Genomic DNA, 18,802 nt, shown 5'->3' on the forward strand with positions numbered 1-18,802 from the left:
GCGATTATTCTATGAAATAAGATTTGGAAAAATTCAAATGAGTAAAGTACGTTATAACAAATTAAGATGTGTATCAACTTAAAATATCTTTTTTGTAGAAAAAAAGCTAGAAATTTTACAAAAATTTCTAGAAACATGCACGGATACTTTTCGTCTAAATAAAGAACATGTCGATGAAAAGGAGTTGCTAAAAGTACACAAAGATATTGTACATGTGAATACCGAATCAGGTGCCAATTATCAATTAGGTACGTAAAAAAAACAAATATTTAATACAATAAGAAGTGATTGAAGAAGAGAGTTAAGATCTGCTTTTATTGAATTAAAGTAACGGTAAAGATATTTATTTAAAATTCGATAAATTTAAAGGGGACACCGAAATTCATGTTGGGTCATCTTCGCAATGGTTACACGCTATGCGGATACTATTGTGTGAGTGACTAAAGTGATATCAAAAATAATCTTGTGTTCAGATATTAACAATTTTACTTGTTTCGGTTCGGTTATGCTTGATGTTCGGCTCACCGAATTAGAAGCACAGTCTATTTGGCAAAAATCATCGTTTGGAATGATGAGAACACTAAACAAATAAATTCCTTTACGGCAAATATTGAATTCAATCCCAACGAATGAGAATTGATATAAAGAGTGATTATAACAGAAACTGTAGGGGAACAAGGTATAAAGATACCAAGAACGGAAATCCAACAAGAAAATGCAGAGGACATTTTTGAGGAGATTGAAATGGAACTCCTAAGTGACGAAAATAGCTATGAAGTGAAAGACAAGAAAGAGGTGAATCAAAGGTATGTAACACATGATAAGAGTGATAGCAAAATAGACCGATCAAAAGGTAAAACATTACCAAAATTGATAGCCGTAGAAAACGTTAAATTTGACCTTTCTACAAAATAAAATGTTCCTTCTCCTAGTTCACAAGCAGATACTCTGATTAATGTAAAGATGTGTAAAAATGTGAAAGAACCTGATGATAAGGTGTCTAATTTTTCAGGTGGAAAGATTCGAAATATTATAGATAAGGCAGAAAACAATTGTAATTGTAACGATTGTATCAGAAGTTGGCAGCACTTCTGATGTACATGTAGTTGATCCGCAATGAGTATTGTAGTGTATGACGTATGTGGCGGGCAAAAGGAAGATCGGGGCGCTGGCATGGGGGGGACAGACCGAGAGTAGTCAGTCGCATGGTATGCACGCCACGAGTACGGATCGACAAATAAAGAGTTTTGGTTTAGGCTACGAGCCGGGAGTTTTATTTATTACATTTGTTAAAAATGTGAAGTGCACGATGAATAGTGAAAGTTTACCCACGTTTAACCCGAACGAAAACGACGGAAACGTATACGCAGCATGGAAGCGGTGGCTCAGAGCCTTCGAATTATTTGTGGCGAGTAAAAACGTTACGGACATTAACAGGAAAAAAGCAATGTTATTGCACCATGGCGGTCTCGAATTGCAGGACGTTTTCTATACACTGCCCAACGCAGATATGGTCGCGGAAGGAGAAAACGCGTACGAAAAAGCAATGGACGCTCTGACGACGCATTTCAAGCCGAAATTAAACATGGTGTATGAGAGGCACGTGTTTCGTCAGTTAAAACAAAAGGAAGGTGAGACTATAAACCAGTACATCACGAGGCTAAGACAGCAAGCGAAGAATTGCGAGTTTCCAGCGGAGGAAATAGAAATTTGTGGGCAAATTGTGGAAAAATGTACGTCGAACGAAATTCGACGGCGCCTCCTGGAAAAGGGAGATTTCAAGTTGAGTGACGTCATAGAAGTTGCTAGAACGATCGAGGCGATCGAGCTACAAACAAAAGACATAGAAAAGTCAACGGTTGCTGCGACGCACAGCATGAAGAAAGAGAGGAAGTCCGAGAAGGTGACAGAGAAAAAAAAGGACATTCAATGTTTTCGGTGTGGATACACAGGACATACGTACAAGGATGAAAGGTGCCCGGCAAAATCGAGAACGTGCAGTAAATGCGGAAAAAGGGGTCATTTTGCGACGGTGTGCAAATCGCAGATGTCATCGAACAACGGAGGAAGACGAGAACCACCACGCAGAGTGAGGGTCAGGGAGTTGGATGGAGAGGTCGGCGCGGGACAATTGAGATATGCATTTGGTTTACAAACGGATTGCCAAATCAGTGCAATGCAAGAGGGACAAAGTATGGACGTTAAGATAGGCGGTATTATTTTAAATATGTTAATTAATTCAGGGGCGCAGTGTAACGTGGTCGATGAAAACACATGGAAGTGACGCAAAGACAGGAAAATCGTCTGTAGACAAATGCATATACCCGTACGGACACGACACCGCGCTCGAGCTATTGGGACAATTTCGGTGCGATGTTGAGGTTGAGAATAGGAAGTGAAGGGGTGATGAATTTTATAGACGATATTGTGGTGTGCGGAAGAACGAAAGAAGAGCACGATAAGAGACTGACGCGGGTTCTTGAAACGTTGGCGCGAAAGGGATTAACGTTAAATAAGGAAAAATGCGTTTTCGGAAAGAGCGAGATTGTGTTTTTGGGATTCCGAATTTCTGGAAAAGGGTATAAACCATTGGAATCGAAAATAGAAGCCGTAAATAAATTCCGCGCGCCGAAAACCGCGGAAGAAGTACGCAGTTTCCTGGGGCGTGTAAACTTTTGCGCGGCTTTCATTCCAGATTTAGCTACGATAAGCGAACCACTGAGGCGGTTGACGAGGAAAAGCGTTACATTTACATGGGGAGTAGAGCAGGAGGATGCATTTAAGTTGTTAAAAGCAAAACTAACTAATGCAGGAACCCTCGGTATATTTAGCCTTCACGCGAAAACGAGAGTAATAGCGGATGCAAGCCCAGTAGGCTTAGGATATGTATTAACACAATTAGATGATAGGCAACAATGGCGAGTAATAAGCTACGCGAGCAGGAGTTTGACAGACTGCGAAAGACGATATTCGCAAACGGAAAAAGAAGCGTTAGCGTTGGTATATGCTTGCGAGCGGTTTTATAATTGGCTGTATGGGACAGAATTTGAGTTGGTGACAGACCACAAAGCGTTAGAATACATATTCGCGCCGAAATCGAAACCGAACGCAAGAATCGAGCGATGGGTATTACGATCACAGTCGTTTAAATATAGGGTGGTCTACGAAAGATGAAAGACAAATATCGCAGACGCGTTATCACGCCTTTGCGCCGGGAATGGAGGAAAAGCGGAAAGCGAAAGAGACAGGAAGTATATCGCGTGGGTAGTGGAGGAAACAACACCCTGTGCAATGACTACAGAAGAAATAAACAGGGAATCCGGGAAAGATAAACTGTTGACCGACGTGAGGAAAGCGCTCGAGATAGGCGATTGGAGACCCTTAGAAAAGTCGCGATTTAGGATATTAAGGGATGAATTATGTGTTAAGGATAACATTGTTTTAAGGGGCGTGCGGATAGTGATCCCGGAAGCTTTAAAAAAGAGAACGCTAGATTTGGCTCATGAGGGTCACCCGGGTATCGTAGCGATGAAACATAGGTTGCGGAGTAAAGTGTGGTGGGAAGGGATGGATAAAGACGCGGAAAAAGCGGTAAAATCGTGTAGGGGGTGCCAATTGGTACAAAAAACAGTCGAACCACCACCTTTGAAGCCAAATCCGTTACCACAAGGCCCATGGGAAACGTTAGCAATGGACCTGATAGGACCACTGCCCAGCGGGGAAAACATTTTGGTAGTGACGGATTACTATAGTAGGTATTTCGAAACCGTGATCCTAACAAACACGAGTGCGATTAGTATTAAGAAACACTTGTTTGAGATGTTTGCGCGGTTCGGTTTTCCGAAAATAGTAATATGCGACAATGGACGCCAATTTACCGACGCAGATTTACGAAAGAGGTTAAATGGAAATGGGGTAAAGATTTCGCACACAGCTCCGTACTGGCCTCAGGCAAATGGCGACGTAGAGAGGCAGAACAGGAGCATATTAAAAAGACTGAAAATAGCGCACGCGGAGAAAAAGAACTGGCGCGAGGAATTGTTAAAATTTTTGTTAATGTATCGCTCAACACCACATACTGTAACAGCGGTTTCACCAGCGGAATTGATGTTTCGTAGGAAAATAAGAACGAAATTACCGGAGATAGGTAGGAGTAGATGCGTAGAGGAAGAAGTAAGAGAGCGAGATGCGTGGAAGAAACAGATAGGAAAAGATTATTACGACAAAGTGCATCATGCCAAAGAGAGTAGGGTAAAACAAGGAGACAGAGTATTGATAAAGGAACCAAAGAAAAATAAGTTAAGTACGAATTTCGGAGCAGACGAATTCACAGTAGCGGAACGAAAAGAAAACACAGTAACGGTAAAAGCAAAAGAGGGGAAAGAGTACAAAAGAAATTTAACAGAGGTGAGAAAGATTATAGATTCCGATGAAGAAGACGAGGTAGGAGAAGAAGCTCAAGACACAGCTGAGGTCAGAGGCGATATAGACATTGCAAGGGAAAGCGAAGGCGATAAGGAGGAGGAACAAATAGATGTAAATAGCTCAGGACGGCCGAAACGAAATAGAAAGGTACCGGAGCGATACGGCGAATATAGAGTTCATAGGATTAGGTAGATTTAAGAACAATGTATTATGTATTATTATCACTCGTTTGTATTTAGTCTATAAGATGTTATGTTACAATTTATACTACCACTCATTTGTATTTAGTCCATAAAATGTTTAAGGGGGTAGACACGGCACGTGACCTCTCCGATTTTGGACGTCGGTATTACAGCAGTTTTTTCGTTGGGCCTGGTGGAGCCACTTGCGTGTTTTGTTACGAACTTTAAAGGTTTAATTCTCAGCTAGCGTGCGCGCAACACGATCTAGGAAGGCAACAGCGCCTCAAGTATTTTTACAAACACATTCAAACGCTCATCTCGCCAGAGGCATCGCGACAATACGGCTGAAGAACAAAATCGAAACATTGACGCGTGTTTAGAGTGAGATGTACGGTGATCATGCTATCCTTCTTTGAACCTAAATGATAGAATTGTCCCGCTCCGGTAAATTCTGACTGACTGAACGCGTGGATTTTATATAGCGCACCGTAGCACGCCTTGCTGCTGAAAAATATATGCCTACTCTGAAGAACCGAAGGAACGTGCGATCTGAGAATTTTTTAGAAAAAAATGTTTTTTAATTCATAAAAGCATACAGCGTGCGTCACGCAATTGGGACGGGTTATATCTTGAATTTGGTAAGAGATAGGAAAAAGCTGTTCATGTAAAAGTTCAATGGTATGATAATGTTTATTTTTCTATGACTTCATTTTCTTCGTGAATGCAACGATGCACTAAAAAAATGCAGATGCACTTTTTATTTAAATAAAATTGAATTTTTTTCTTTACTCGTATCAACTCCTTGAAACATTCTGTATAAAAAAATACTGTTAGAACTAATAAATGGAGAGGCCTCGGCTCTTTCTTTCCTCTCCCTTCGCTACTATTCCCTCTCACTATTATAACTCGTCCCAATTGCGTGACGCTTGTATTTTGAGAAACCTATAGTAACTTTGTTTTTACGAAACTAATAAAAAACACAAAGGAGTGAATTCTGAGTGAATGCAAATAATTTAAATAAATAAATTTCTCGTATACAACTTATATAAACGTTTGCAGAATTATTGCAAAGAGGAGGTATATTCTTCTCTTGTTATACCTCCTCTTTGAGCGAGGTTTGTTATGGGGTGCTGTGAAAAACCCAGGCGGGCGTCAGTCAAAATCTATCGAAAAGGGAATCTCAACATTCAGAATGAGAGAAGGACAAAATGACTGTAGTGCGTCTCACTCGGCGTTGTTGCCTTTTTTGCTTGCTTTCGCTTGCCTTCAGTCGAGTGACGTAACCAAGCTAACGCCTGATTTTGGCTACGATTCCAAATCGGCAGCCTTCTTAGTTAGACGCCACCTTATAACTACTAGCTGAACTGAATTTGTCACATGAATTGCTCTGTATTATCCACAAAATGGCGGAACTGGTCTGTGATAATGCTTTTACGGGCATCCGTTATTCGTCCTTACAAATGAAGACAAAATAGATCTTAATTTACAGGTAAGGGTTGTGGCTAGACCGCTTAACTCATGATTTCAATCACAGCACTCTTTTAGTGGCCTAAAAATGCTTCGATTCCGCGAATGCATTTTGTCGATTTTTTACCTCTACTTTGGACGCTTATATTACTAAACATCAACATAATCCCACTGAAACATGAATTGAGCGGTGTGCATTGGGCCTTCCTCTTTCGAATAAGCCCTCACCCAGCCCTAAATGTTCTCATACAAGGACGAATAACGGAAGCGCGTAAACCCATCTTTATGCCCATTTTTGCCGGTAATGTCAACGCGCTACTATTACCCGTGTCTACCCCCTTAAAGAAGCAAAATATTAAGGAGGAAAGGGAATGTAGTGTATGACGTATGTGGCGGGCAAAAGGACGATCGGGGCGCTGGCATGGGGGGGACAGACCGAGAGAAGTCAGTCGCATGGTATGCACGCCACGAGTACGGATCGACAAATAAAGAGTTTTGGTTTAGGCTACGAGCCGGGAGTTTTATTTATTACAGGTATGTTGATTCTCATTAAATATTGTTTACTTGAAATTATCAAATGCGTCATTTGTCATAGGTTGCCGACGCCTGAATTAGGATCTTCCTAGTAGAAGAAAAGTTTTTAATTTTGCGCCGCATCCGAAAAGGTTGAAATGCATTTAGTATACTATTTAACGATTAGATAGATTTTATTAATAGCTGTGGAATATTGGTATAAATGAAATAGAAATTATTTCATACTTTTTAGTGCATTTTAAAGTCGGTTGTATATTTTGTTAAAAATTATTTTATTAATGACAATTTTCAATAAAAGTAATTATTTTTTAAAATTTGCAAGATTTCCTGAAGCAGTTTGATTTAATGTATTTCAATATAAAATATGATAAACGAGTTACACTTGAACTTGAAGCAGTACAAAAAAGACGCACCATCTTTTAGACATGAAAAAACGGAGAAAGAAGAAAAAAGGACTCCACTCTTGAGTAACATTCTCATAAAACTGTACTGTAATTATTCCATAAATTTGAACCTTTCGGTACGAAGCACGGAAATATTTGTTGACTAGTACTTGTCACATTTCGACATACATATATGTAAACATACGGAACATGCGAATAATACAGGGGGTCCGCATATCTTGAGACAGGTCAATATCTTCTAAACAACACATTGTTAGAAAAAATGTTCCAGACAAAAAGTTGTCACGTCGGAATGGATTTTTTTAGTGGACGGTACTGAAGGTCATACGAAGGTCAACTTAATTTTTTTAAATGAAACTCCCTATTTTTTATTATACTATCATATTTTCTAGGAGAATATAAGTAACTTTTGTCCGAAAGATTTTTTCGTTGGTCTTCAACTTTCCGAGATAAAAACCATTCAATATTTAATAGGATGCAATGGGTAAAAACACGTATAAGGAGCATTGTATTTATAATCGCTTTATAATTTTCAACAAATATTTTTATTTATTATTTAAGAAAATGCTCAAAGTGTTGATCACCAACTTCAACAACCCTCTTTATGTTGGTTTATTACATATTTTGTAGTAGATAAAAATTTGTCTACCAAGGTTTCTGACTCATTAGTAAAAATTGTCAGTTGCCTCGTGTAAAGAATCAAGCTTGTTCCCTTCGACGGAACAATACGTAGCAATTTAGTTTGCTGGTTTATGACAGATTCGCAATGGAAAAGCTGTTTCTGAGTTAAGACGTTTTACGAGTATTGCCGGCAATAGAGTAATTTTTCGTTTTTTACAATGCATTTAGGATCTTTAATTTTCGCTTCATCCTCGATAGCAAATTCTATGTCATAAAATCGCTAAAATATTTGTTAAAAATTATAAAGCGATTATAAATACAATGCTCCTTATACGTGTTTTTACCCATCGCATCCTCTTAAATATTTAATGGCTGGTCCCTGGAAGTTGGCAACCCACAAAAAAATCTTTCCGACAAAAGTTACCTATTTTCTCCTAGAGAATGTGATAGTATAATAAAAAATGGTGGGTTCCATTAAAAAAAATTAAGTTGACCTTCATATGATCTTCAGGACCGCCCACTGAAAAAATCCATTCCGACCATCTATTTGCCTCTGACACGTGACAACTTCTGTCTGAAACATTTTTTCCAAAAATGTGTTGTTTAGAAGATATTAACCTGTCTCAAGATATGTGGACCACCCTGTATAAACATTATGATTATTATAAACATATGTGATTGTGAAAATGTGCGAAAAAATGAATTTGTTTTTATTGGATTCAAAGCTGAAAGATGGAGCATCAATATCATAGTGGGCGAGAGAAGTAGAACTAATACCTAACTCGCGGTTTTGTAAAACCCATAAGAGATCAATGGCGTTAAATGAGTCTCGAGGTGTGTACGGAGAATTTCGATGTCGAAAGTGTAGAAAATATAATTACACTGTTACTCTCAATAACAATACATGGTTCGAAAGATGCCATACATCACCTGCGAAATGTATAATATTAACATACTGTTTTGCTACTGGAATGTTTTTCGAACATGCTGTTCGTGAAAGTAGTTGGTTTAATAAATAAACAACATCTATCGAAACAGTAGTAGACAGATATTCCTTTCGTCGTGAAGTTTGTGTAATGTCATTAGACAAACAATATAATGACGAAGATAATATATACTTTCAAATAATGCATAATTTTAAATAGAAATTCCATATATATTTAGTTCTGTACATATTATAGACAAGTATCAGCATATTATCAGCATATTATACACGTAAAATTAAGAAAAAATGTTATACAAACATAAGCTTTTAAAGTCTTTATTAAAAAGTTTGTTAAATTATGGGTAAGGAAACAGTAGATATTTCCTTTCAACTTCGTTACAGGATGCAAAAAATATCCTCTGAATGCACTTACACATATACAGGGTGTTACCTGTAACGTTACTCACGATCTTTCACCTACTTTCAACAATCTGACAAAAAAAAGTTTAGAACAAGAGTTACAGGGTATGAAGTGCACAATAGATATCAGTAACAAAAATTTCGAAAACTATTTGTTTTCATGGCGAAGTCGAGATCACCTTGGGTTTAACAAATAGGACCATATATCTTTTTTGGTACCATATTTAGAGGTCATCGAGACGAATTAAAAATACATATTACATAATATTTTTACCAACATATTACAGTAAAACCTGGATAAATTCAACCAAGATTGGGACCCAGTGGTTGCGTTTACCTAAGCACGGTATCGAAGCTCGGATGACACGCGACGACCAGCCAAGCGTGAACGTTGAAAGGGACAGACAGTGGTGGAAAGAGAGAGGTCCGAAATCAAAGGAAAGAGCCGAAACGTATCGGTGTGACTAATACTAATTGAATCAAAAAACTTTTTTATTTTTGACTTTTTTTGAGTGAAACTTTTACTAGCGCATTGGTGAGATTTTTGTGAGTAAAGTGGTACCAAACACGATATAGTTTCAATTATAATTACTTGCTAAAATTGATGTTACAAGTTGGCGAAAAGCAAGAGAGATCGAAATCCAAACCAGTCGCGGTGTCGGCTTTGGTTTCAAAGGTTTCATTTATCCTAGCGAGGAGTCGATTCTGGGCATTTAATGTTTCATTTATTCAAGCAAGGAGTCGATTCCGGGCATTTAATGTTTCATTTATTCAAGCAAGGAGTCGATTCTGGGCATTTAATGTTTCATTTATCCAAGCGAGGTGTCGATTCTGAATCCGTACACATGTTTTCTTTGTAGCCAACATGCCGATTCTGTGTCCGTACACATCTTTTGTATTCAGCCGACATCATTTATATTCAGTCGTGGTCTCAATTCTATGCTGTTTATTCTATTACTATTGTTTATAAATATAATTCAACCTATATCGAGTTTGGTATCATTTTAATCAGAAAAATCTCACAAATGCATTAGTAACAGTTTCATTGAGAAAAAGTTAAAAATAAAAAAGTTTTATCGTTGAATTAGTATTAGTCACACGGATATTACGGTCGGATCATATTACACGGTTTCCTCGTCGAGCGGCTCGGTTCGCCTAGGGGGATCCCCCCAAGTGGAGGGGATAGCGATGTTGCATATATCCAGCCAAACTTTTGTTGCATATATCCAGCTTTTACTGTACTCAGATCCTTGCATATAGAGGCGGATCCTACGGGAGTGGCTCTATTGCGCACAATACGATTGCGCACTATCGCATTGCGCATAGCTCTTTTGGACACAGTAACAATTGGGCACAGCTCTATTGCGCACGAGCGGAATATCGCACAGTACAGTTGGGCACCGTAAAAGTTGCGCACAGTGTCAATTGGAATATTTATGTATTATTTGATTTTTCAGTTTGTAAAGCTGTTTTAGACTTATTAATTGTTGTATCTATATTAAGAATAGTTCGTAATCAGGGATTTATAATAAATTCAAAATGTTAATAATAGAAAGATTCATTTTTATGAAATTATTGTGTACCGCAGAGTTGTCTGCCATTCTAACTAGGACTGTTGTCAGTTTGTGAAATAACGGTTCCTGAATTTGGCGATGTCTTGTGTTCATGTTTTATTTATACGTGCAATTAAGGTTAGGTTAGGTTACATATTAATATTCCATAGATGTATCTATCTGTTAGCGTCAGCACGTGTGCAGGGGTTGACACGTGGCAGAGTCAATGCATTTGGGGCTTTGACCTGCTTTTCAAGGATTTCTCAGGATTCTTTAAGCTATCGATACCCCGAGCCATACGTCTGTCATCGGACTTAGGCCGGCGGTAGTTGATACTTGAGGTGCGACGAATTCTAAGAGTCGCGGATGTTTTGTTTATGGAACGGCGATAGAGAGTTCGATCGCCGATCCTCGAAGGAACGCGCGTGTGGCCGATGACCCGAAGTCATGGTGCTGCATGGCGCGTGTAAAAAGATAAGGGTGTTCTAGAAGGATCTGGCCACGGGGTGGGGAAGATCTTGCATCTTCTGGTAGGAGGACCATGAGGAACGGCATGGCACTTACCCCAGAACCACACTGGAATACGAGTCTTAAACTCAATCATTTTTTTTGCCCGATTTCTAACATATCCATAGATAAAATCACGACATAAGAAGGGAAATGGGCGCACAAATTTAATTCAGTGTCCCATTGATACTGTGCGCAATTTTTTCGGTGCCCAACTGTACTGTGTGATATTCTGCACGTGCGCAATAGAGCTGTGTCCAATTCTTACTGTGCACAATAATACTGTGCCCAAAGGAGCTATGCGCAATGAGATAGTGCGTAATCGTATAGTGCGCAACTGAAGGCCTCTCCAGCTATTTAAAATAGTAGTAGGGCGTTTGCTATGTTTAAGAGTGTTTCCAAGTGCAGTACAGTAAAACCTGGATAAATGCAACGAAAGAATGCTTGGATAAATGCAACATCGCTATCCCCTCCACTTGGGGGGATCCCCCTAGGTGAACCGAGCCGCTCGACGAGGAAACCGTGTAATATGATCCGACCGTAATATCGGTGTGACTAATACTAATTGAACGATAAAACTTTTTTATTTTTAACTTTTTCTTAATGAAACTTTTACTAATGCATTTGTGAGATTTTTCTTATTAAAATGACACCAAACACGATATAGTTTGAATTATATTTATAAACAATAGTAATAGAATAAACAACATAGAATTGACACCACGACTGAATATAAATGATGTCGGCTGAATACAAAAGATGTGGATGGACACAGAATCGGCATGTCGGCTGAATACAAAACATGTGTACGGACACAGAATCGGCATGTCGGCTGAATACAAAACATGTGTACAGACGCAGAATCGACACCTCTCTTGGATAAATGCAACATTAAATGCCCAGAATCGACACCTCGCTTGGATAAATGCAACATTAAATGCCCAGAATCGACACCTCGCTTGGATAAATGCAACATTAAATGCCCAGAATCGACACCTTGCCTGGATAAATGAAACCTTTGAAACCAGAGCCGACACCGCGACTGGTTTTGATTTCGATCTCTATTGCTTTTCGCCAACCTTTAACATCAATTTTAGCAAGTAATTATAATTGAAACTATCTCGTGTTTGGTACCATTTGAATCAGAAAAATTTCACCAATGTGTCACGTAGACAGACCGTTTTTATCAAACGTGTCTCCTTTCAAATAAGCTTAAACATCTGGAAAGGAAAACTCTCGGGCAAACCGACCATTTACTCTCATAATAAACAGAAGGCCCACCGATAGCAGAACCAAACACTTGGGAAAGCAATGGGTCCGCCGTAATCAAATAGCAGATGCAACCACTCTAAACTGTCGCAGAGGCAGGTGGACCCAGCCTGATCACTCGAATAGTAACCAGACCACCCTTCTTAATTAGTATATAAACCCGTTCGTACCAACGATTGGGGGCAGTACCAGAGTTCATCTCGTGTCGAGCACGACGTGTACGGTAGTGAGTTGGTTACTATTAGTGAGATCGGGTTGAAGTCCCCTTCGAGCAACATTCACCTTATAGAATCCGCGAGTCGTGTTTCTATTTGGCATTACAATCAACCACACACAACACCCCCGCATTGCCAGTGCGTGAACACCGAGCATAGTGGAAATAGGTAATATATCACATTATACACCTATATTCGCGACAACAACATCTGTAATAGACCAAGATTGTAGAATATATACATTGCTGTGTCAAACCCACATTAGCATTCTCCTTTAAACCCAGTGAAACCTTGTGACAGTTCCTACCACAATACAATCTTACCGCTCGGGTTGTATTGATAATAAAATAAGTTACGCGGCCGCCAATCAGAAAGCCTCTGATAGCCACGCGCGCTGCCAACTCGTCGGCCACGTAACAGAACTGGTGACAGCGGTGGGATACAGTCACATAGATCATTTTCACTGGCATAATTACTTTCGTGGAATTTGACACACGGCTATTACTTTGTTGAACAACGATTGTATACTAGTTTTCCTAGTCAATCGGGTAACAAGAGGTATATACTAGTTTTCCTAGTTACATTCTTTAACCAACAAATTCATTCAACATGGCGAATGAACAAGCCAATATTTCTTCAGCCGATCTTATGAACTTAACAGTTTCGATCGCAAATTCTATGACACTTTTGACACAAAGATCCTGCATACAAAATGTTGCGTTAACAATACCAACATTTGATGGTGAGAATCCACCTTTATCACGTTTTGCACAACTGGTAGAAGATGGATTGACCTTGATTCCTGAGGGAACAGAAAGGGAATACCTTACAATTATTTTAACTAAACTCACCGGTCCGGCGCGAAGAAGTACTTTAGAACATCAATTCACTTCGGTATCCGCGTTGATCAAGCATTTGAAGAGAAGATTTGGACCAGGAAAGAGCTTATCGCAATTTCAAACAGAAATTGCCAGGCTTCAAATTAGGGAATACGAAAGTTTGAGAAACTACATCGATAGAACAAGCCATCTTGTTTATTGTACAAGAGGAGCGATTAAAGAGAAATATCCTAGACATTCAGAGGAAAATATTAAACAAATGGAAATGGATATTTTAGAAAATTTCCTAGATGGATTACCAGACCGCATCTCTTTTAAGGTATCAGCACAAAATAGAGACATTAAAAACTTAGAGGAAGCTTTTGACGCTGTGCTAGAGGTAGACAGGAAATTAAGAAGTCGTCGTGATTTGGCACGAAACACATCACCAGGAGGCTGGAACAACAGGGATCACCACAGCAACGAACGTCGAAATGAAATTTCATACCCTCAATCTCCAACACGACACGATCGATATAGAGATCGACAGAGGAGACCATCTAACTCTGAAGACGAGAGAGAAGGACGACCACGTACATCAGCATGGACTGTGCGATCCAGGAATCAATCGAATTCACCTTCTTATCGTTCAAATTCACCACGCACAGATCAAGATGAAAAACGGTTTACAGTTTTAAAACGCAGTGAAAAGGATGATACTTCGCAGCTATATTGTTGGCGATGTGATACCCAAGGACACGATGAAAAACGTTGTAGGAGGAATTCGCAAAATTTCAGACAGCGATCATACTCTCGAAATTCTTCAGTCGAATCAAACAAGTCTTTAAACTCAGAAAACGCTCAACGGAAAGGCGAGGCGGTGAGCGATCTGCAAAGACCTCGCCAAAAGATAGTCAGATTCACGGGAGAATCCTCATCAAGGAAACCCCAGCACCAAGAATAAAAATCAAAGTTCCGGAATTAGAATTAGAAACAGCTGAATTTTTAATTGACGGTGGCGCGGCAGTTAACTTAATAGTGCGCGATGTTCTCGGAGATCAAGCCAAACGTATCACTAAAGAGGTTATTGAAATCACAGGACTTACAAAATCACCTATTTATAGCATAGGAACCACAATTCTTCACATTCACGGTAAGCCTGCATTATTTTACGTAGTAGAGAACCTTGCAATAGAAGCCGATGGAATTATAGGCAGCCCATTTTTATTACAAGAAGAAGCAGAAATTTCATATTATCATGGAACACTAGTATTGAAAGATAAACCTATTCGACCACTTCGTTTTTCAAATTACCGAGATTTAGCTCAGCAGAAAAATCCGAAATCGACTAAACACCGTATCGAAGCTCGAACAACAAAACAAATTGCAATTCACATAGCTAATCCAAATATTAAAGAGGGATACTTACCGCGACTCGAAACATCAGAAAATATATACATTGGCGAAGCAGCAGTATATAATCGTGACGGCATTTGTTACGCGTTAGCAACGAATACCGGAGAAGACGATGTAGACATCGAAATTGAACCTCAATACATTCATCCTTACGATATTTACGACTCGTCGGACGACGACCCAATTTCTTCATATATGACCGAAAACACACCAGAAAATAGAGCAACACGAATTAGAAATCTTTTAAGAACCGATCATCTCAATGCAGAAGAACGTAAACATGTATTCAACATCGTCGACGAATTTTCAGACAGATTTTACTTGCCTGGAGACAAACTAGGAGAAGTACCGAATTTTTACCATTCAATTCATACAACAGATGACGTACCGATTAATACAAGACAATACCGATATCCACCAGTACACCAAGACGAAATACAACGTCAAGTAAAGGCTCTGTTATTACAAGGAGTCATACAGCCATCTAGTTCACCATATAATTCTCCGTTATGGATTGTACCAAAGAAACCAGACGCTAAGGGCAATAAGCGTTGGCGTATGGTAATCGATTTCCGAGCCTTAAACGAAAAGACTTTGAGTGATAAATTTCCTTTGCCGAATATCACCGAAATTCTAGATAAATTGGGAGGAGCAAAATATTTCACAATTTTTGATATAGCAAATGGATTTCATCAAGTTCAAATGGATCCTAAGGATTGTCCGAAAACAGCATTCACAACACCGGATGGGCATTTTGAATTTGTACGCATGCCATTTGGTTTAAAAAATGCACCACCGACATTTCAACGCTTAATGAATCAAGTTATATCTGGTCTAGAGAACGCTCATGTATTCATAGACGATATGGTTGTTTTCTCTTCATCACTACGAGAACATGAAATAAAAGTAAAAAAATTACTCAATCGGCTCAGAGAATTTGGACTTACACTGCAGATTGATAAATGCGAATTCTTACGTAAGGAGGTTACTTATTTAGGACACATTTTAACAGAAAATGGTGTTAAGCCAGATCCTCGTAAATTACAAGCTGTAAAAGAATTTCCCATTCCTAAAACACAGAAAAATGTCCAGCAGTTCTTGGGACTGACAGGATATTATCGCCGTTTCATAAAAGATTATTCTATTAAATCAAAACCATTAGTTCAATTATTAGGTAAAGGAATTCGTTTTAAGTGGACCGAAGACCAGCAAAAAAGTTTTGAAAATTTACGCGACGAACTCTGTACACAACCAATTTTACAATATCCGGATTTTAATCGACCATTCATTGTTACCACTGACGCATCAGATTACGCAATTGGAGCTGTACTTAGTCAAGGAGAAATAGGAAACGATCTACCAATTGCCTACGCATCTCGTACCTTAAATAAAGCCGAAAGGAATTATTCTGCTACAGAAAAGGAATGTCTTGCAATGGTTTACGCAGTACAATATTTCAGACCGTATCTTTATGGAACAAAATTCACACTCGTCACAGATCACCGACCGTTAGTCTGGTTACACTCTGTCAAGGATCCGACATCACGACTTATGAAGTGGAGACTCAGACTCTTAGAGTACGAATATCAGGTTATCCATAAAGCAGGAAAGACGAACAAGAACGCAGACGCATTATCACGTAACCCAGTACCATCTTGCTTACCACTTATACCCCGAGATCCTCAAGACCCCGATTACAAGCACATAGGACAGAAACCAGAAATCGACACGGATTCCATAGGATTTCGTGTGCGGCAACTACAAAGGGACAGGGAAAGGAGACCGAAATATCAAGAGGAAAACACTAGCTCTGATGAAGAACCAGCTCGTGGGAAGGTTCAACATTCTCCAATAGCAAATAGACCGAGAGTCTTACCTAACTTATCGCACGAGATAAGTATGCCAGATGAACACATGGAAACAATAAACTTTCATCCGCAAGCAAATTCTACTAAAATCACATCGACAGAAGAAGACGTAAACTTGATTTCATTCGAAGAACCATCAGAAAATACCATTACGGAAAACACGATAATCGCAAACCCGCAACAGGATTTACTTAACCATACACCATTATCACTTGTAACAAATGAGGGAATTTTACAACCACAACCTGTTAACGAAACAATAGGAACGGCAATCCAGCAACCACAGGAAAACTTTGACCGTACCGTTGACCCTTATCCGTTCACACTTCTTGACACAGACACTCTTTCCACGGAGGGAGATGACCTGCGAAGAAAAGTGCAACTTTCACAGACACTTGAGGTTATTATCTCTCCAAACACCCTGACCACCGAGGAAGGTCATTACGCACATTTCATACCTGCGGACTGTAAATTGGTAACCCCCATTGGAAAACTGTTACTGGACACAGAAGCAATAGATTTACAACAGCTCATGTCAAAGAAACCGCAGAAAGGAGACGTAATAGAATCAGCAAATGGCTCATACAAAGTTTACAGTATAATAATATCAGATAATTTTTACGACACCATTAAAAGTGAAGATATACTAAACGGACTACAAACACTGAAACAGCATTTAGATCAAAATCCAATTAAATCATTTAGAATATCAGCAGTCGGAGATTTTCATAAATTACCAACCAATGAATTAACTAAATTAATAAAGGACGTTTTCAACGGTACAACACAGAAAATCATCATATGCAATTGTTCAACGATTACACCATCAGAAGAAGATCGATTACAAATAATTCGCGAAGCTCACGACAGTTTGATAGGAGGACATAAAGGAGTCACAAAAACATATAAACGCATCAGAGCGAAATATCAATGGCCAGAAATGCACAACGAAATACGAAATTATATCAGGAAATGTCCAAACTGTCAAGAAGAGAAATTAGTTAGAGCAAAAACTCGTCAACCAATGTTAATTACCGATACCCCGATAGAACCATTTGATAAAGTTGCTTTAGACACCGTAGGACCTTTACCTTTAACGCCTAGCGGAAATAAATACATTCTCACAATGCAAGATTGTTTAACGAAATATTGTATAGCAGTAGCAATACCAAACATTAGAGCAGCCACAATAGCAGACGCTTTCGCGAGACATTTTATTGCCATATATGGAACACCACGAGCAATATTAACAGACAAGGGAACTAGTTTTATCGGAAGCTTAATGAAAAATCTTTCAGAAATATTCAAAATCAAACAAATCACAACTTCTGGATACAGACCACAAACTAATGGATCACTAGAACGAAGTCATATAGTACTAACAGAATATCTTAAACATTACATGGATAATTATGAAGATTGGGACATATTAATACCATTTGCCATGTTTTCTTATAATACTTCCGTACATGAAGCAACAAATTTCTCTCCATATGAATTAATATTTGGAAAACCAGCCCGTGAACCAAGTTCGTTTCCAACTGGCGAAAGGTTAAAATCATATGGCGACTATTTAACAGAATTAATAACTCATACTATAAAAATCCGCAACATAGCAGCCGATAATTTGATTGCCTCCAAGCACCGTTCGAAGAAGTACTATGATAAACATTCCCGACCGGTAGAATTCAATGTAGGCGATTATGCTTATGCATTGCTAGAACCACGAATTAGTAAATTTGATCCACATTATGTAGGGCCATATGAGATCATTAATGTAACAGATATGAACAACATTGTATTGCGAACACCTGACAAAACGATAACAAAACACCAAGATAAATTAAAACACGCTTATTTTCCATCCACAGCGGAAAAAACGGAAATAGCGGAAAAAACGGAAATAACGGGAAATCATGATTCCGGCACAACTACTTCTGATACCTCTGGCTCTGGTTATGAGTCAGACAGCGATTAAAGGCGGTTCAAAGGTGTTACCACTGGCGCAATCAACGGGTTTGTTTTACGATAAATTGTCAGACATACGGACATATCAATCGCAATGGCGATTGGTCACGTCATTGGATGTTGATAAATACCTTGCACATGCACCACCAGTAGAACAGATAATTCTGGCCATGAACCAACTTTGCAAAAAACACGGTTTAGAAACTTGCC

General features: G+C 39.0%; 2 protein-coding genes across 2 annotated transcripts in view; one reads left to right on the top strand and one right to left on the bottom strand.

Annotated features, from left to right (window-relative positions):
- Positions 1-18,802, bottom strand: part of LOC117601395 (nose resistant to fluoxetine protein 6) — a 97,845-nt gene that overhangs the window by 40,769 nt on the left and 38,274 nt on the right. The gene's annotated exons all lie outside the window — the stretch shown is intronic.
- Positions 925-2,284, top strand: LOC143305388 (uncharacterized). Its single transcript, XM_076688710.1, has one exon. The coding sequence runs from the start codon at positions 1,133-1,135 to the stop codon at positions 2,282-2,284; it is 1,152 nt and encodes a 383-aa protein (XP_076544825.1). The 5' UTR covers positions 925-1,132.

Source organism: Osmia lignaria, chromosome 6 (assembly GCF_051020975.1).
Source record: "Osmia lignaria lignaria isolate PbOS001 chromosome 6, iyOsmLign1, whole genome shotgun sequence".
Lineage (NCBI taxonomy): Eukaryota > Metazoa > Arthropoda > Insecta > Hymenoptera > Megachilidae > Osmia > Osmia lignaria.